Raw genomic sequence first — 20,839 nt, 5'->3', positions numbered from 1 at the left:
GAAATTATTTTAAATATTCTTTGAGAAAAATATTTAATCATTTTATTTTTATTAACTTTTATTCTTAGAAAAGAAAAATTATTTGTAACTAACAGAAATATTTAAAAATATAGCAAAATATCACATTTTATTTAGTACATTGCTTACGAACTATAATATTTTGTTATATTTTATAAATATTTTTATTCGTCAGGTTTAAGAATAACTTGACAAAGTTTCAATCCACTTAAAATACTATCATAGAATAATTATCTCAACGTTTTTTTTTACAAATATCAAATTCAATTATCAGTTCTTGCGGTGGGAAGAACCTAACTAGCAACAACAATATTATTAGTCGGAAAACTTTGAGTTGAAGAAAATACAATGTCTTTTAGTTTTTTTTTTCCAACAAATTTTTTGTTTGTTTCTTAAACAAATCTACACATATGTTATATCATAAAAGATTACTTGCTTCAATTGAGATTAAAAAAAACAAAGAAAGGTTGTATTTGTTGTTGCACAAAAACTAGCTCATCCATGTTGTTGACTTCAATTTAAAAAACAAAAAAAACAAAAAAAAAAAAGTCATATTGACCAAGTCACACTTTAGAATCGCAATGGACTTGAGAGTAGGTTAGAGCACGAAATCTACTTGTGTCACGATCTCCAATAACCTTATGTCCAAATATTTTCTCATTAATCAATACCCTCGACATGATATGTTCAACTTATGTATGCTTATGATTCAATTCATCCTATTTTTAACCTTCATCATCCATGGCAAGTGACGTCTTGTTGGGCAGTTTGGGTTAACACCTAGGAAGGTACTTATATTTCCCCACCACATCAGGACATCAATTATAATGGAGTCATATAACCTTGGTCAATTCCTAAAAGTGGTTTTGGATGAAACAAATTCCTAAAGGGTAATTATAATATGTAGCAGTTTTTAGAATAATTATTAAGTATGTAGCAATATTTTAAAAAAATTGCAAATATAGCAAAATCTGTCAAAATCTATCAATGATAAGAGTCTATCACCGGTACCTAGTTGTAAATATAGCAATTATATTCAAAATAATTAAGTATATAACAACATTTAAAAAAAAATGCAAATATAGCAAAATCTGTCAATGATAGGAGTCTATCACTGATAGACCATGTAGCAAATGTTGGTAAACCATAAGAGTTTATCATCAATAGAACTCTATAACCGATAGACTTTGCTACGATTGGAACTATCCAATTCCTAAAATCCAAATCCAAATCGAATTCACACAAATCTAAAACCCAAATTCAGCCCAGCTCATCAGCCTCCTACAAATCTATTGGGCCCAAGGCCCAAGTCTATAAATGGGCCTTGTAGAATCTATTGCAACTCGCTGAAGAATTCCTTACCGCAACACGGGCGGATAGTCGGACACATCTAATTAGGCGGTAAAATTCCGGTGTCATCGGATGTTTTCCTTCGTCTCCGGCGATCTCCCTCCGGTAAACTGATCGTTGATTTGATTTTTTCGAACCCGTAGCTCCACCCTCCTACCAGGCCGGACTTTCCACTACCGACTGCGCAAGATACATTTAATCGCTTTCTTGGTTATTCGCTCAAACGTCTTCGTCGCTCGCCGTTTTCACTGAATACCTCTACGCTATGTGGCGAAGGTACGGAAATGCTCTTGAACTATGTTTGAGCTATGTTTTAAACTGCTCGTGATGTTAATGTTCTTTGTTAATTAGTCATTTCGAGTGCAGTGTTTTCTTGAATGGTTGAAGATTGGCAGATTCTTATTATTTAATCCCCCGAGGGTTAAATTGGCATTCTCAGCAATAGGAATTTGCTACTAACAAATGATAATTAATTTTAATGGCCATGTTATGTATGAATTTGGATCTCGCTTGGTTCGGTTACAGCGGGCGATGCTTATAGATGGTATTTTTGTCGCATTATTGTCTGCAGGTCAATTCTGAAATTATCATCTCGTCAATCTGTTGGAAGGACTCCGAGGCAGAGTTCACCCCAGGCAAGTAAAATTTCGCACATAAGACTTTCCCATTTTTTCGATCAGAATTTGTGTTGTACAATCCAAACGCTGAGATAATTTACAAACAGATATTTGGAGAAGTGTGTATTCGACTTATAAGCATATAAATCCACATGCTTGGTTTTTCATATATGTTATTGTGGATGCAGTTGGGTGGAAACGTACAACATTGGGATCTTTTAACATACACTAAGTTGCTATTTGTGCTATTCTTTCTTGCTAGTACGAGAATCTGCAAAACAAATGTTTGGAAATTTATTTTTGACTTGCGAGCATTTACATGCATCTAGTTTTCATCTGCCTACAACGTGCTTGTGGTGCAGTCGTGCTGTTTTTATTAACTGACTACATGAAGCCTTCTCATATAATATACACGAACTTGCTATTTATACCATTCTTTCTTCTGCTGTTGTAATTAATTGACAGTGTTAAGAAATGTTAAACCCATTAATACGTTTCTATTCTTATGATAATGTTTACTGTGCCCAAAAGCTGTGAGACAAATGAAATGGGAGGACGAATGGAGTGTGTAGTCTATAATAAAATATATTGGCACGGGACCAAACTACGTAATCCTGATATTTTTTGTGGTTTGATGGTGTACTTGTTCAAATATTTTCTGATTCTTTGGCAGGTTTTTGTTGCAGGTGCAATGTTGGCATACACCCCCATGTATTTCTACGAGAAGGGAATTTTCATCTGCGCCCAAACAAAATCTGAAACCACAACCTACAAATGTGCCACCTGATTCTGGAAATTCCATCCCAAAAGTTGTCTTCGGCAGTGTTGTTATTGGTGCTGCAGTTTTTGCAGCTTACCAAGCTGGCTATCTAGACCAACGAACTGTTGATATAGAGCAGAATCCTTCTGTAGAGTCAACTAAGACAGTTCAGAAAAGTGATTCCGACAATGTCCAACCTTTGGTGGTGCAGAAATTTGATTTACCGAGTAGTGAAGAAACTGAAAAATCAGATAGTGTTAGAGAAGAAACTGAGAGCTCAAATCCCATTGTGGAGTCCACTGACCAGAAAGCTGGGACAGATGCCCACCTTTCTCATCTTGATGCTTGGGGCAAAGAGAAAGATGATAGTCAGTTTGAAGACAGTTCCAGGACACTGCCACATGAAAAAATTGAGGAGGAAAACTTGCCAGAATTTACTCAAAGTGGCAGTCAAATAGAGGATGAGAATCTTGGATCTAAAACATCTACAGATGAAAACTTGAACATGCAAAGCACAGAGTTGAGTACTAGGGATTGGCCTCACGATGAAGTTCAAACTTCACCAATATCTAGCAAGACAGATGCAGAACCCGCACAGGTTGATATCAGAATACCACCACAAGAAGATACAATTGCAGAAGAAAAACTGAAGGTAACTTCAATTTATCCATTCAGATCAAATGTTGATGTAATGGTAGCTTGAAGGTTTCAGTTATACAATACAATGCACGTGCTCAATGCAAATTCTTTTTAATAGTGAACCGGCTTATATTAAAAGGCAGGGAAGAAAGTAAACAGATGCCGTTTATAAAAAATTCCACGCCAAGATAAAAGGGTTATGAGAAGGAAAACAGTTAGAAAAAATTGGTATAATTATTGGTAATCGAAATGAGAGGAAAATCATTAAAAATGTTCCTACAAAAAATCCTCCAGGGGGAACTTAATTTTGAGTCTGGCCACACTTTATCTGAGGAGTGAGGACCCTTAATTGAAACACCCTCACGTTTCTCTCTACCAAATATATCTTAAGATGATTAAGAACCTGCCCACCACGATTGTCTATTTCTCTTTCCTGAATTGAAGGATCTACTAAAACTTCTTCAATCATAGAATGAAAATTACAAGATGGGGCTAAAATAATGGCAAACAATTGCAAAACCCAAACCAGATCATTATGGGAAAAGGGAAAAGTAAAAAAAATGTGTTGATCCTCTTAATCTTCAATTAAAGAATGTACCACAGAGGATAACTGGTAAAATAGGAACACCTGTGTAGAAATGCATGGGATTAATCCTCCTATAAACCACCAGCCACCGAGCATGCAAAAATTTAGTTTTCTTCATGAGTGTAAGTGTGTAATCTTCCAGAGACCAGCTCACAAGAGAAAGACACTGGAACAATCAAATGTCCAAACCCCCTTATCTTTGATACGTGGGTGAAACTGAAACATGTGTTAGCAAGATAGTGGCAAATCCAAGTCATCGTCTCTCATGATTAAGACTCTTCTCAAATATGATGAAGACTTTGCAGAAGGAGAGAACAGATTATAGGTCTATAAGCCTTATGGATTAATAAGAAGGTTAAAAATTTGTAAATATTGCATAGGGTGTACTAGCCTCTCATCATACAGCAGATGAACCTATTTGGTCTATTTCAACTTATTATTCATCCACTCCAGTGTCAGAAAAGGATTACTGTACAAACGTTTATTAAAGGAGGCAAGTAAGAAAAAATACCAGGTACCTAGAATCCCATGCCTAATAGTATTCGGCCCAGAAATGAAGGTTGATGAGGATGATTGGTTCATTAGAATTAAACATTCTAAATTCACAGGATATCATCTTTGAACTTTTGTTTCTTAAATATATTAATCTCTTGTCCAAATATCTTCATTTCTAGTAAAGATGTGTAACTTAAAGTGAATCTGCCTCTGCTCGTATTCTATCCAGGAGTTGAATGATACAAGTGAAGATACAGGGGAGCCAAGTTCTCTTCTCGAGGCCTACCATTTGAAGGGTGAGGCTGGCATGACTTCCTTGGGTGGTGGAAGCAAAGATGAAACTAACAAGTTTTCCAAAGAAAGAGAGGTCATTTTCTTTTTCCTTCTTCTTGATGGATGTCCATTTTTCTGTAATTGAGTAAACGAGTCTTAGACAAGATCTAAAGTTTTGTTTCCAAGATGCCAGGCTTTAATTGCTGAAATTGAGGAGTTGAATGATGGCTACATATCCAAGGATGGGAAATTGGTCATTGATTTCTTACAAGCTATTCATGCTGCTGAAAAGCGGCAAGCTGAGCTGGATTATCGTCGTTTTGCTGATGAAAAGATGGCACTGAGGGTATGGATCTAATACGTGTAATGTTTGTAATTTTTATGGAATGCGACTATTATTAACTGTGATTCATGTTTCTGTTCTATACAGAACAAATTGGATGAAGCATTGAGGGATGCTCGGGTTAAGGAAGTTATGCATGCAGAAAAGGCTGCTATGTTGGACAAGGTTAATTTTTGAATTACACACGTGGAGTCTCTTATAGATATATCACCTGAACAGAGAGCGTACATCTGTACACTGTTATTGTGTTTCTCTCATTCTTATAATTGGCTTCTTGGGATTTTAATCATTTTCAGGAGTTAAAACGAGAGAAAACAAAAGCAGCTGCTGCTCTGATGTCACTACAAGAGAAATTGGAAGAAAAATTTCAGAAGGAACTTGAACAGAAGGTGGGAGTGTTTCTTAAATGACAAACAAGCTCAAGTTGCTGATCCTTTTTGAAAATGATTTCATTGCAGGAAAATGAGTTAGGATCGAAGTTGAGAAAACTTGAAGATCTGGCAAAAGCAGAGTTAGCTGCAGCAATTGCAAGTGAGAAGGCCGCTCAGATAGAAAAGATGGCTGAGGCAAACCTTCATGTAAGCAATATAGCACAAGTTATTGATTTACCTGAGCTCAAAACACCATGCATATCCGAGAAGTGGAAGTTATAGATAAAATTAGGACCTAACGTGCCTCCTTAAAAAATGACATTCATAACAAGAAAAAAAAAAAAAGTTTAGCCCTTCATGTACGATCTCACCATTGAGGGGGAAGTTTTTCTTCATAGGATGGAAGATGCTTACCGATTTTATGGACATTGCTTGATGAAAATTTTACACTATAATGAAGAAACACGTCAACTGTACATCAATGTGGCAATTTTTTTGTTGCTAAAATAGTTCATTTTCTTGTCAATGATGTGCATGTTCCAATATAGCTCCATGTTTTTTGGCCTGGATCCAGGCAATCAATCTACCACCAAAAATCTGTTTATGTTTGGAACTTCTTTTTGCAGATTAACGCCCTTTGCATGGCATTCTATGCAAGGTCTGAAGAAGCTCGTCAAAGTCACTCTGCTCAGAAACTTGCATTGGTAAATTCACACTTCTACCTATTGATGTTTTCATTTCTTACTTGTAGTATAGAAGAAACTGAAGTTAAACTTACTTTTGGAGAAAAATTTGTCCACCTACATACTGGTGCGTGCATCTATCAGATTTACATCATTTGCATGTGAACAAGGAAACTGATGAACATTGGGATTAAACTATGTTTAAAAATTTCCAGGTTAAAATAGTTCTAGGTCTCCACAACAACATACATATTTGTAGGCATTCTAGAAAGTTTGAAACCAGTAAGTTTCCATGAAAACATAACATTAGGGGGTACGCTGAAATTTAGAAACGGTATTTCTTTTCCTTTTTTTTTAATTACGTTTTGTGAGGCTCCTTTTGAAAATAAGGTCTGAGCTTGTTCTTAGACTGAAGACAGGTTGACACCGTAAAATTGCCTGTCATAGTATTCTTGCTTGGATAATCTCATTCTCTCCTTTTGTCAAGGGTGGATGTGCTAGCGTGTAAGATTCAATTGGAGATTCCTTAGTCGAGGTTTCTGTAATTAGCCTCTTTTGGTTATTTGTGCCGACTATGAGTTTATGATAGACCCCTATTAAGCATGTGTATACGTGTAGGCCATTGAGGAAGGGAAGTGAGGAATATTAAATTGTTATTAGTTAGTTAGGGGGATGGGCCCCTGAGAATATAGTGAGAGTGAGCTTTGGTTTGAGGAATATATAGTCTGTAAGTAAGTAAGAAAGTGCCAGGGAGGTACGTTTTTGCTTGGTCATCTTGTGAGAGAATTGTACTTAAGAGTGAGGGAAATTCTCTAAATCTTCCCTTGACTCTGCACTAGAGTATTTTTTATAAACTTCTTAGCATTTTCTGAGGATTTTTAAATCCTTTCTTTTGTATTTCATTGGTCAAGAAAGTTTGTATATGTATAAATCCATCAACGAGCATTATGCTCAAGTACAAGGTGTCTCAGGAACTTTCATGGTTGTAAATCATATTTTTTCTTTTTTATATTTTACTTGCGCACAGCCAACCCAATTTATCTTGAAGTGTTTAATCAACTATAAGTCATCGATCTTATAGGGGGCACTGGCACTTGAAGATGCTCTTTCAAAAGGGTTACCAATCCAGGCTGAAATAGAAGCATTACGTGTTAATCTTCAAGGCGTTGACAAAGATTCTAACTTAGAGCTGATCCTTTCATCCATTCCTAAAGAAATATTGAATCATGGCTCAGATACATTGTTACAGATGACACAAAAGGTACATTAAGTTCTCCCTGGTTTGAAGACAAATTGTAGCATACTACTCTCTCAAAAGATTACCTAATTATAATCAGTATCATTTCCTTTACTGGAAAACCATGGGGCTGTTTGGCATTGGGTTTAAGAGTTATTATTCGTTTTTTTAAAAACAAAAGTTTAGTGAAAACGTGATTGAATAGCTGTGTAAGTTTGGAGTAGGTCAGATGGAACCTGGAAGTACGAGAAAAGGCAATTAAAGAAAAAACTTAGTTCTTGAATAGCAATGTTGTTGATTTTGAAGAAATTCTTACTACTTTCAACCATACCTGTCAACATGGATTACTATATGGGGAGGAAATCGGATATTATCTTTTACCTTTGTTCTTCCCCCCCAAAAAATGTATCGAGTGTTCAAACCGTAATTCTTTGATTTTATCAAATCCAACTGGTTGTGGAATATTGTTGTACAATATTGACTATTTGATAATAGTCTAGTTCATCTTTCATGTGAAAGTATCTGGCTTATAACTTATTCATCTCCTTCCATGCAGTTTGATGCATTAAAAGCACCGTTACGGCACTTGAGCCTGATCCCACCAGGCGGTGGTGGCATCTTGGCGCATTCTTTAGCTCGTGTAGCATCCTGGCTTAAGGTAAATTAGAGAGAACTTTAAATCTCCCATTTACTCTCCCCTATTGCTGTAGTTTCTGAAATTTCCTCGAACTTCTTTAGGTGAAGGAGGCCGACCAATCTGGTACTGGGATTGAATCTATCATCAACCAAGTGGAGTCCTGCCTGGCTGAAGGAAACTTGGCTGAAGCAGCACATTCTCTTGAAGAAGGTGTTAAAGGCACAAAAGCAGAAGAGGTAGTTCATGATTGGGTAAGACAAGCAAGAAATCGAGCCATTACGGAGCAAGCCCTGACCCTGCTTCAACTATATGCCTCATCAATAAGCCTTACTTAACAACTCAAGTAATTTGCCATCTCTGTCTCCGGTATGCAGGCACGGGTTGTGTGGTTTTTGGGTAGTACATATTTATTACCTTCACGTCGCACCTCTTAGTTGAAGGTTCTATCTATAGAGCATCTAAAATTCTATGTTTACCCAGGGAACGAAAAGATCACGAGTTTTCAAGCAACAGGAACGCAGATTCTTGGATAGCAACATTCTTTCTGTATGACCTTAATAAAAATTTTTGTAAGAACAGATTTTACTTCTGCTGCAGCGCCAAGAACAGCAACTGGAGCCATTCGGGCACTTCTCAGGCCTACGCCAAACTCACATTGCAACCTTTTGTCAAAGTGGGTTAGTTGCAAATACCTGGTTTTTGTTTTCACTTGAGAAGCACTTTTATTACTTTGCTTCGACAGGCATTGCTTTTGATTAACGTGTTTGATTATAAGCATGTTTGGTGGTTATCCCAGATCTGGCTGAAGGGACCTTGGCGGTAGTATTTTGCTTTCAGTACTTATGTTTATGATTAGTTATTCTCAAAGGATATACATTTCTCATGTCGGAGATCTGCTATTAGAAATTGTTGAAGAAATCGTGTTACTTAGAAATAGATGATTCTTGTCGGACCCTTTTTTCAAAATTAGGGAGAGGAAAATATTCTTAATATAGGATACTATTTGAGGGCCCCTTTGAGGCAGGAGTTTGGCATCTAGTCTAGTATGTTGTGGAGTTTAAATAGTGGATCTAGGAAACCTCAGTTATAAAAACTTTGGAGCTTGCTAACAGTAATTTTGATGTGGTAGGAAACCTATGGATATTTCCAATAAATTCGGACTTCATAAATCCATGGTGCTTCTGTTCAACATCTTTAGTCAAATCCACCCTTACCTAAAAATCCTCATCTAAGATAACCTTCTGAGAGTGCTATAACAACCTACTTATATATATATACATATATATAATTTTGGGATAAAAATGAAATATGATAAAATTGTGCTAGAATATTTAAGTTTTTGTTAGTTAATTACTCATAATTTTTATTTGATATCTAATTAGTTACTAATACTAGTGGATGTGTAATCTCTCCATTTTGGCCCAATCTAATTTGTATGGTGGAAATCATGGGATTGGGCAAGATCAAGTTTCTCTCTCTCTCTCTCTCTCTCTCTTAGAAAGGGTAAGGTGAAGTTGAAGTTGTGATTTTCTAAAGTTCGATATTGCTTTAAAAGTACTGCAAAAAATTCTAAACATACCAACCAAAGCCGGCCCCTTTAGCTGGCAATTTGATCCATATTTGCACCAAAAGAAGATGACCAATTAATAAAGTGTCCCTTCGGATTCTTCAAATCCAAGTTTGATGGATTAAGGATTAATAAATACTTTTTTTTTCTCCCATCGTGGTTTGTAATTAATCATGAAATTACTGGCATCAGCTCTGGGCAGTCCTTGGATTGTGTTGTTTTTGTTTTTATTTTTACTATTACTTTTCAAATAAGATTGCCTGTTGATGTGCAAAAAGAGTGCACATTTCTTTGGATACAATGATATTAAAAGTGACAGCGAACCAAACCAAATCATCGTCGATCCTTGTAATGGTAATTGCTTAAGTTGGCTCCAAATTACAGTCTTAATCAACTATTATCATATAATGGAAGTCTTGTAGTCTTAATCACAATTGTTGCTAACTCAACAGCTATATAATATATTATATAAAGAGAGAGACATTGATGAATAGATTAGATGACGGAACATGGGCATGGCTATGGAGACGGAGAGAGTTTTAGCTGAATGAAGAGAAAGAACATGGGGAGGTGACAGCGCAGCTAAATACAAAACTACAAATAATTGTCGCCATAAATCACCTAAGAATATTGTTCACAACATCATACCGGCTGCTACACAGTCCCAATCATTTCATTCTGATCACATTACCGGCAAACTCTCCTCCCTCGAGTCTTTTCTATTTTTTTTATCTGCCCCGCAAATTCCTCATTCGTCACCAATAATAGCTAATCTCTTACTCACAATTTCATTAAAGTCATGTGCTTCACCAGTATGTAAAACTAAACATCGACTTATCATGGGTAATATATTTCAGACATTTAACCTTTAATTACAAAAGGGGAATTTTATATATTTGTTTCTGGGTTCGATTTTGGCATGAGCAATGCATTTTGATTAGGGAATGAAAATCAAATTCAGTTAAGTGAGAGGGACTATTAGACAAATTTTATATAATCTATTTTAGCTTTATTAGGTGTATCTCACTGTCCACAATACCTGTCTATTATATGATAAAATAATAATAAACGTTTCTAGAGAGAGATAAGGTATCGTTTCATTTCAATTCATCCTTTTGATTTTAATTTTCTTTTTCTACTTTTTAATAATTCAAGCCAATTTTTTTAAAAACGAAATTCTCACTCAATTAGTTGTAAAGTCACGACGAGATAAAATGTAGACAGAGAAAGAGAGTTATTATAATAATAATAATAATAATAATTAATAATATTATTATTACTATATTTTGTTTTTAAGACGAGAGAGAGTTAGAAAAATTAATTAATGGTTGACAATTGATAATTTGTAAAATAAATTAAAAAAAGATGGAGGAATATGTGAGCCGAGCCGAGGCTTGCCGGGAAAGCGGCGGCTTAGCTTGTCGGTGGTGTATTAGTGAGAGTGTGGTTGTGGAAAAAGCTCATAAAGCTTCATCGCTGTCTCCTGCTTGGTTCCGTTCCAATCTCTGTATATTCGAAGACGTAATTCTCATTTCTAGAGAGAGAAGGAGGAAAAAAGAGGAGAGAGAGAGCAGCAGCAGAAAGAAAAAAGGAAAATCAGAGGCTAAGCTCTCTCACTCTCTCTTTATGCTCGCTTCTCTTGTAAGAAACTTGCTCTTCATTACAGTCTCTTCTTAGGTTGGTTTTTTTTTTCTCTCTCATTTTCTTTCTGATGCATGAAATGGATTTGAGCTGCTTGCATTGGCGACGATGTAAAAAATTCACTGAAATCCCTGTTTTCGGTTTGTGGATTTGTCCTTAGGCAAATGCTATTATAATTTAGTTTATTTGTTTTGTGCATTATAGACTTTTGACTGATCACTAAATCAGTTGTACTTTGATTCTTTGTTTCTGGATCTGCGTCATTTTGATTTAATTTGGCCGTGTTTATGTAAATCTGTATACTGTGCACTTTCGTTGCTTGGATTTGATTTCATTTCCGTCTTTAATTGTTGATGGAATTTGACTTGCTCGAGAAAGGCGGTGTCTGGAGTATAGACTGTTTATATAAGTCCTTGCGTGATGTGAAATTAATTGCACATTAATCCGGCAGATTTTTAATTGGCTCAATTAGTCTTAGAACCGCTACTTCAGCATCGCTGTTTTTCTGGTTTTGTAATTTATTTGTTAGTTGTATGGAAACGGTTCAAGTGTTATCAAATATTTGGATTCGCGGCATTTTAATCATTGTCTCTGATCTGGTTTTTTCTTGATTGTTTTGCAGGAGGCTGCTATGCTATTAATTGTCTTTCTTTCATAGATCTGTAGAGTTCTGACGTTCTGTTTCATCTTCATTGTAACTTAAAAGGAAGAGAAACTGGCGGCGACACTAACTTGGAGACTAGCTGCCAGCAACGGTAGCAGTCATCCTACTAATGATCTGGTATTTTGTGGCCTCCGTTTAAATGTTGTCATTAGATTTGTAAATTAATTTTCCCGTTACCAATTCTTGCATGGAGTGCTTATGAAAACAATAATTGTTTTAAATGTTAGCATGTGTGAGTGTGATTCTGATGCATATCAAGAAAATTGGGTTCTGGACTCATGAGTATGCTTATTTTGGTTATTTGGTTGTCTGAGCTCAATATTTTATGAGGTTTAAGAGGTGACAGATGGATGGACTTGTTAACTGAATTTCAAAGATAACCTTGGTCAATGCAATTTTCTTTGGGATGTCATCTTCAATTTGATACGAGTGGTTCAATATGTACCCTGTTTATGTATTGGAAAATACAAAATAAGCTGCTTAAGAAAGTTCTATGCTTGCTTTAAAGTATTCTACTTTCTCGATTTTGTGGTACATGTTATGTTAGTTATGTACTAATAATTTCTGTGTTCAATTGTTGTAGGAGAAAAACATGGATGGAAAAATCCAAGATTCAGAGCCTCCTACTCCACATTCTATTATGAAGATGGGCTCCAGGTAAAATCAAAGTTGAATGTTTATTTATTTCGTTTTTTTAACAAGTTCATGTTATGTTTAGAAGTTCTAAGGATAATCCATATGGTTTTATTCATTGGCTGTCCTTGTATGTATAATTTTTGTTCTTTTTGCCATTTCATGGCATTTCTGAACGACTCATTTTTGTTTGATAACCAATATGCTTTTATTTATACACTTCACTTGCAAGCATATTTTATTTTAGAGATTTTACCATATCCACATTTTTCTCATTTAATTTTTTGCAATAGATATATGTGCGTGTTGTCTTGTTTTAAGAACACGGATGTGAGTAGACCTAATAAATTTTAGTTAACAGCCCACTTTTCCTTCAGTTTGAACTTTACTTTCCCCAACTCTCCAGAGTCCAAACCTCCTTAAAGGACAGCACATGATGAATGAGTCCAATAGTAAATGAGGATAGCGTATAATTCAGTCTTGTTTTGTGTGAGTCAATCCAAGTAGTAAAATACAAGTGTTATTGTTCAATTTGTGTATCGCTGAACTATAATTCCCAGACCAGATGACTTACTTTGATCATATGTCTTGCAGAGATCGCAATAGCATGGAAGATCCAGATGGGACACTGGCAAGTGTTGCTCAATGCATTGAGCAGCTGCGGCAGAGTTCCTCCTCTGTGCAGGAGAGAGAATTTTCTTTGAGGCAATTGCTGGAACTTATTGACACACGTGAGAGTGCATTCAGTGCTGTAGGATCTCACTCTCAAGCAGTTCCAGTACTAGTTTCTCTTCTCCGTTCAGGATCCCTTGGGGTGAAAATACAAGCTGCTACTGTTTTAGGTTCCTTGTGCAAGGAAAATGAATTAAGGGTAAAGGTTCTACTTGGAGGATGCATCCCCCCATTGCTTGGTCTCCTCAAATCAAGCTCATCAGAGGGTCAAGTTGCTGCTGCAAAGACCATTTATGCTGTTTCCCAAGGTGGTGCTAGGGATCACGTTGGATCCAAAATATTTTCTACTGAGGGAGTTGTTCCGGTACTTTGGGAGCAGCTACACAATGGGCTCAAATCTGGAAATGTTGTTGGCTTACTGACAGGAGCTTTAAGAAACCTCTCAAGCAGCACTGAGGGATTTTGGTCTGCAACTATAAATGCAGGCGGTGTAGACATACTTGTGAATTTATTGGCAACAGGAGAGCCAAATACACAAGCAAATGTGTGCTTTCTCCTGGCACATGTGATGATGGAAGATGCGTCTTTTTGTTCCAAGGTTTTGGCTGCAGAGGCTACGAAAAAGCTCCTCAAATTAATAGGACCTGGGAATGAAGCCTCTGTTAGAGCAGAAGCAGCTGGTGCTCTTAAATCTCTTTCTGCTCAGTGCAAAGAAGCACGGCGTGAGGTAGCAAGTTCAAATGGTATTCCTGCCTTGATAAATGCAACAATAGCTCCCTCGAAAGAGTTCATGCAAGGTGAGTATGCTCAGGCTTTGCAGGAGAATGCTATGTGTGCTTTAGCAAACATTTCAGGGGGTTTGTCTTATGTTATCTCAAGCCTTGGACAAAGCCTTGAGGCATGCACATCAGCTGCTCAAACTGCCGACACATTAGGGGCTTTAGCATCAGCTCTTATGATATATGATAGCAAAGAAGAAGCCACCAGAGCATCAGATCCTATAATTGTTGAACAGACTTTAGTAAAGCAGTTTGGATCTCGTGTAACCTTTCTTGTGCAGGAACGAACTATAGAAGCATTAGCTAGTTTGTATGGTAATGCCATACTTGCTGTCAAACTTGCAAATTCTGATGCAAAACGTTTACTAGTTGGTTTGATCACAATGGCGACCAATGAAGTTCAGGAAGAGCTTGTAAGGGCCCTTCTTACCCTTTGCAACAATGAAGGTAGTCTATGGCGTGCCCTGCAAGGCCGCGAGGGGGTTCAGCTGTTGATTTCACTTCTTGGACTCTCATCAGAGCAGCAACAGGAATGTGCAGTTGCATTGCTTTGTCTTTTATCGAACGAAAATGATGAGAGTAAATGGGCTATAACGGCTGCTGGTGGCATACCTCCACTAGTTCAAATTCTAGAGACTGGTTCTGCAAAGGCAAAAGAAGATTCTGCAACAATTCTTAGAAACTTATGCAATCACAGTGAAGACATACGTGCATGTGTTGAAAGCGCTGATGCTGTCCCTGCACTGCTGTGGTTGCTTAAGAACGGGAGCTCTAATGGAAAAGAAATTGCAGCAAAAACTTTGAATCATTTGATTCATAAATCTGATACAGCAACCATCAGCCAACTTACTGCATTATTAACCAGTGATTTACCAGAATCCAAAGTGTATGTTTTGGATGCTCTTAGAAGTATGCTTTCTGTGGTCCCCCTCAATGATATAGTGCGTGAAGGTACTGCTGCTAATGATGCAATTGAGACCATGATTAAAATATTGAATTCTACTAGAGAAGAGACCCAAGCCAAATCTGCATCAGCTTTAGCTGGAATATTTGAAATCCGGAAAGACTTGCGTGAAAGTAGCATTGCTATTCAGACTCTCTTATCAGTCATAAAACTACTTAAAGTTGAATCTGACAATATTCTGGCAGAGGCATCCCGGTGCCTTGCTGCAATATTTCTGTCAATCAAGGAGAACAGGGATGTGGCTGCTGCTGCTAGAGATGTATTATCTCCCTTAGTTGTGCTTGCAAAGTCTGCAGCTCTGGAAGTTGCAGAACTGTCAACCTGTGCTCTGGCAAATCTACTACTTGATAGTGAAGTCCAAGAGAAGGCTGTTACTGAAGAAATTATTTTGCCTGCCACTAGGGTTTTGCGTGAAGGCACAATGTCAGGAAAGACACATGCAGCAGCAGGAATTGCTCGCTTGCTTCGCTCTCGGAAAATTGACCATAGCATCACCGACTGTGTGAATAGTGCAGGAACTGTTCTCGCATTAGTATCATTTCTAGGATCTGCAGACACCAGGACTGTTTCCACATCCGAAGCACTAGATGCTCTTGCTATTTTATCTAGATCTGAAGGGGTTAGCGGGACCATGAAGCCTGCTTGGGCAGTCTTAGCTGAATTCCCCCAAAGCATTTCCCCAATAGTTGCATCCATTACTGATGCAACTCCTATACTACAGGACAAGGCTATTGAGGTATTAGCACGACTTTGCCGGGATCAACCTGGGGTTATAGGAGAAGAAGTAGTTACAGCATCTGGATGCATAGCTTCTGTTTCTAGGAGGGTGATCAATTCCACGAACATTAAGGTCAAAATTGGTGGAACTGCCCTTCTCGTATGTGCCGCTAATGTTAATCACCACAGGCTGTTGGAAGATCTTCACGCATCAAGTTCATGTAGTCTACTGATTCAATCTCTCGTTGCAATGTTAAGCTCTTCACAGACTTCTGTCCTGGATAATCAAAGTGATATTGATAAGGAATTTATTAGCATATATAGACTTGCCAAAGAAGAAAGCTATGGTACAGAATGCAATAAAGCTACTGCTGTTGTTTATGGTGTCAACCTCGCAATATGGCTACTCTGTCTTCTTGCCTGCCACGACGGAAGAAGTAAGACTGTGATCATGGAGGCTGGAGCAGTTGAAGTTCTCACAGAGGGAATATCCAATTATTCCTCACAGTATGCTCAGGTGCTCAACTTCTTACATCCCTGTAGTTTTTCCATGATTTATGGTCCTTTGTTTGGTATTTTAAACTCGTTGTGGTTTCATAACTAATTGCACTTAATTTTCTTTTGCTTATTCAATTTTTACACAGATTGACTTTAAAGAAGACAGCAGCATATGGATATCTTCTCTACTGCTTGCAATTCTATTTCAAGACAGGGATATAATACGAGCACATGCAACAATGAAATCTATACCAGTGATTGCAAATTTACTGAAAGCAGAGGAGCCAGCAAATAGATATTTTGCAGCCCAGGCCATTGCAAGTCTAGTTTGTAATGGTAGCAGGGGTACTCTGCTGTCAGTTGCAAACTCTGGTGCAGCAGGGGGATTAATATCTTTACTTGGGTGTGCAGATGCTGACATATTTGATCTTCTAGAACTGTCAGAGGAATTCATGTTGGTTCGCTACCCTGAGCAAGTTGCTTTGGAGAGATTGTTTCGGGTAGATGACATAAGGACTGGTGCTACTTCTCGGAAAGCAATTCCAGCTCTTGTTGATTTATTAAAACCAATTCCTGATCGCCCAGGAGCACCTTTTCTAGCTCTCGGAATTTTGACCCAGCTAGCGAAAGACTGCCCATCAAATAAGATTGTTATGGTAGAATCAGGGGCTCTGGAAGCATTGACCAAATATCTTTCACTTGGACCACAAGATGCGACTGAAGAAGCTGCTACTGATTTGTTAGGAATTCTTTTCAGCAGTTCTGAGATACGTAGGCATGAATCCGCGTTTGGTGCTGTCAGTCAGCTTGTAGCAGTTCTGCGTTTGGGTGGAAGGGGTGCAAGGTATAGTGCTGCTAAAGCATTGGAGAGTCTTTTTTCTGCTGACCATATTAGGAATGCTGAATCGTCCAGACAAGCTGTGCAACCCTTAGTTGAGATTCTCAGTACTGGCTCAGAGAGGGAGCAACATGCTGCCATTGCTGCTTTAGTCCGTTTATTAAGTGAAAACCCATCAAGAGCCCTTGCAGTTGCAGATGTTGAAATGAATGCAGTTGATGTTCTTTGCAAAATTCTGTCAACAAATTGTACAATGGATTTGAAGGGAGATGCTGCTGAGTTGTGCTGTGTACTTTTTGGAAATACAAGAATCAGATCTACAATGGCTGCAGCGAGATGTGTTGAGCCTTTGGTATCGCTTCTTGTGACTGAATTTAGTCCTGCTCAACAATCAGTTGTCCGTGCATTGGATAAACTAGTTGATGATGAACAACTAGCAGAACTAGTTGCTGCACATGGAGCTGTTATCCCTCTTGTAGGCCTCCTCTATGGTAGAAATTTCATGCTTCATGAAGCAGTGTCTAGAGCACTTGTAAAGTTAGGTAAAGATAGACCTGCTTGTAAGATGGAAATGGTAAAAGCTGGAGTAATTGAAAGCATTTTGGATATCCTCCTTGAAGCACCTGATTTTCTTTGTTCAGCCTTTGCGGAATTGCTACGTATACTGACTAATAATGCTAACATTGCTAAGGGACCATCTGCTGTGAAAGTGGTTGAACCTCTTTTCCTATTGTTGACAAGACCAGAATTTGGACCCGATGGACAGCATAGTGCACTGCAGGTTCTTGTTAATATATTAGAGCATCCTCAGTGTCGTGCTGACTATACATTGACCTCTCACCAAGCAATTGAACCCCTCATTCCTTTACTTGATTCCCCTGCTCCAGCTGTGCAACAATTGGCAGCTGAGCTCCTATCGCACCTACTTGTGGAAGAACATTTACAAAAGGATTCAGTTACGCAGCAAGTGATTGGTCCTCTAATACGAGTACTTGGTTCTGGTATTCAAATCTTGCAGCAGAGAGCTGTCAAGGCTCTTGTTAGCATTGCACTAACGTGGCCAAATGAAATAGCAAAAGAAGGTGGTGTCAGTGAGTTATCCAAAGTCATTCTGCAAGCTGATCCTTCACTTCCTCATTCATTGTGGGAATCTGCTGCCACTGTTTTAGCAAGTATTCTACAGTTCAGTTCTGAATTTTATCTGGAAGTCCCAGTTGCAGTGTTGGTCAGGTTGCTTCGTTCTGGGTTGGAAAGCACAGTGGTTGGTGCACTGAATGCTTTACTTGTACTTGAAAGTGATGATGCAACGAGTGCTGAAGCAATGGCGGAAAGTGGTGCAATTGAGGCACTATTGGAACTTCTGAGAAGCCATCAATGTGAGGAAACTGCAGCTAGACTACTGGAAGTACTTCTTAATAATGTGAAGATCAGAGAAACCAAGGTTACTAAATCTGCAATTGTACCATTATCCCAGTATCTCTTGGATCCTCAAACTCAAGCTCAACAGCCTAGGTTGCTGGCAACTTTGGCACTTGGTGATTTGTTCCAGAATGAAGCTCTTGCTAGAAGCACAGATGCTGTTTCAGCTTGCCGTGCTCTGGTCAATGTGCTTGAAGACCAACCAACAGAAGAAATGAAAGTGGTAGCAATATGTGCCTTGCAAAATCTTGTTATGTACAGTCGATCAAACAAAAGAGCAGTTGCAGAGGCTGGTGGTGTTCAGGTGGTATTGGACCTAATTGGATCCAGTGATCCAGATACATCTGTGCAGGCTGCAATGTTTATTAAACTCCTTTTCTCAAATCATACCATTCAGGAATACGCATCCAGTGAGACAGTTAGGGCCATCACTGGTAATTTCCCTCAACCCTCCACATGGACGTACATGCATAATAACATTGATAGAATTGGGTATGCATTGTCAATCATCTCCGCGTGTCTGCTACATGATTGAATATACTTTTGGATGATTTCCTTCTTTTTTTGCATTCCAGAATTAATCATCAGCTTTTGTAACAATTTCTTAGACGCTTGCCTAATAAACTTTACTTGCCTGCCTCGGAAGATATTTTCATAACAATTTGGTCTTGCAGCTGCTATTGAAAAGGACTTGTGGGCCACTGGAACTGTTAATGAGGAATACCTGAAAGCCCTAAATTCTCTTTTCAGCAACTTCCCACGATTGAGAGCTACTGAGCCTGCTACACTCAGCATTCCTCATCTAGTAACATCCTTAAAGACTGGTACTGAGGCAACTCAAGAAGCTGCGTTAGATGCCCTATTTCTTTTGAGACAAGCTTGGTCCGCTTGTCCAGCTGAGGTTTCAAGATCTCAGTCTGTTGCTGCTGCCGATGCCATCCCTTTGCTTCAGTATTTAATTCAGTCAGGCCCTCCTCGTTTCCAGGAGAAGGCTGAATTTTTGTTACAGTGTTTGCCAGGAACATTATTAGTTATAATCAAGCGTGGCAACAACATGAAGCAGTCAGTAGGAAACCCCAGCGTGTTTTGTAAGCTCACTCTTGGCAATACTCCACCGAGGCAAACAAAGGTAATGTACTCCATCTCTGCATCTTCCTTTCATTCATAGTTTTTGCACTTGTAAATATTCCAGGGAAGTTAATTTATATATTAGCCAATTATAGTGGCTATGTTTAACTAATTATCGGGACTATAGTCTGTTGTGTGCTGGAGTAATGTGGTTCCTTTCTCTTGTCGCATGTGTGGTCCATCTCCATATATCATTTTTCATCTGCATATGTACCATGTTTGAATAATTCTTTTGTACAGTTCATAGAGGAAATGCCCCAGTGTCTTATTAAAATTTTGCTGGCAGAACGGTTACAGGAGAAAATTTGTGGTCCTATTTTATTCCACTATAACCAATATTATCATCACATCTTTTGTTCTTTGATCCTTTTACCAATTTGTCTCAGATTTCTGAACTGTAACGTCTCTTTAAAATTTGGTCAGGTTGTTTCAACCGGTCCAAATCCAGAATGGGATGAGAATTTCGCATGGTCCTTTGAGAGTCCACCGAAAGGTCAAAAGCTTCATATTTCTTGCAAGAACAAAAGCAAAATGGGGAAGGTGAATTTCCTTAAAGTTTCCTTTGTTTCTCTTCTTTGGTTTCCATATGAAAGCTCCAAAAACTAATTTTCTTTCCATACACTAAAATAAAAACAGAGCTCTTTCGGGAAAGTAACAATTCAAATCGACAAAGTTGTAATGTTGGGAGCGGTTGCCGGCGAGTACACCCTGTTGCCTGAAAGCAAAAGCGGTCCTCGGAATTTGGAAATAGAATTTCAGTGGTCTAACAAGTAAGCTACACCATTGCATTAGTAGGAGACCATCCCCTTCCCCTTGCGGATTTATTTTTTCAATTTTGAGTATTTATCATGATAGTGTATATAATATACTCTCCAGATTTCTCTTTTTTAGTTTATAAATAGAAAATTGGAAATTTCCTTTCACTAGTTTTTCTGGGGACAGAAAATTTGGTCGTTTGTATTTCATTGATTTCAATTGCTTGTCAATTTTGAGGAAAAGGTAATGTATAATGTAATTATGTAACTTCTCATTGTGTGAATTTATTGTTATAAAAGAATGTATGCATAGGAACTCTTATAAACACATGTTCTGGACATTCTCTCTCTTTTTTCTTTCTGGTAATGGTTTGGGTTTGGAGTTTTACGTGAAGCGCTGCAGCTCATCAATGACAATGAGTGGTTTGCAGCAGTTGGTAGTATTTAGAGGATAGGTTTGAAATTTGAATTTTATCTTTCACTAACGTAATCTGATGGAATTATTTAAAGAGTTTTATCATTTAAATTCGCAAGTGACGGGCCGCCGCCCAATGA

The 20,839-nt window shown here is 37.9% G+C and overlaps 2 protein-coding genes across 5 annotated transcripts; both read left to right on the top strand.

The window, feature by feature from the left end:
* The first annotated feature begins 1,363 nt into the window (after positions 1–1,363).
* LOC103484999 (uncharacterized) lies at positions 1,364–9,178 on the top strand. 3 transcript variants are annotated; one of them, XM_008442424.3, is made up of 13 exons: positions 1,373–1,644; positions 1,940–2,003; positions 2,672–3,397; positions 4,695–4,832; positions 4,932–5,084; positions 5,169–5,246; positions 5,378–5,470; positions 5,540–5,659; positions 6,079–6,156; positions 7,217–7,396; positions 7,929–8,030; positions 8,111–8,352; positions 8,490–9,178. In XM_008442424.3, exons 1-12 carry the CDS (start codon positions 1,634–1,636, stop codon positions 8,342–8,344), a joined length of 1,977 nt encoding a protein of 658 aa, XP_008440646.2. In that variant the 5' UTR covers positions 1,373–1,633; the 3' UTR covers positions 8,345–8,352; positions 8,490–9,178. The 3 variants fall into 3 exon arrangements, with proteins under 3 accessions (XP_008440645.2, XP_008440646.2, XP_050944837.1); XM_051088880.1 differs by having other exon boundaries at positions 8,111–8,375; XM_008442423.3 differs by having other exon boundaries at positions 1,364–1,644; positions 8,111–9,178.
* A 1,886-nt stretch (positions 9,179–11,064) lies between these two features.
* Positions 11,065–20,552, top strand: LOC103484998 (protein CELLULOSE SYNTHASE INTERACTIVE 1). 2 transcript variants are annotated; one of them, XM_008442422.3, is made up of 8 exons: positions 11,065–11,217; positions 11,840–11,998; positions 12,465–12,538; positions 13,109–16,163; positions 16,291–18,835; positions 19,076–19,530; positions 19,953–20,069; positions 20,166–20,552. In XM_008442422.3, the coding sequence occupies exons 3-8, from the start codon at positions 12,474–12,476 to the stop codon at positions 20,301–20,303; spliced, it is 6,375 nt and encodes a 2,124-aa protein (XP_008440644.2). In that variant the 5' UTR covers positions 11,065–11,217; positions 11,840–11,998; positions 12,465–12,473; the 3' UTR covers positions 20,304–20,552. The 2 variants fall into 2 exon arrangements, with proteins under 2 accessions (XP_008440644.2, XP_008440643.2); XM_008442421.3 differs by having other exon boundaries at positions 11,067–11,253.
* Positions 20,553–20,839: the final 287 nt, after the last annotated feature.

This window comes from Cucumis melo, chromosome 8 (genome assembly GCF_025177605.1).
Source record: "Cucumis melo cultivar AY chromosome 8, USDA_Cmelo_AY_1.0, whole genome shotgun sequence".
Lineage (NCBI taxonomy): Eukaryota > Viridiplantae > Streptophyta > Magnoliopsida > Cucurbitales > Cucurbitaceae > Cucumis > Cucumis melo.
This window is presented reverse-complemented; position numbering and strand designations above follow the sequence as displayed.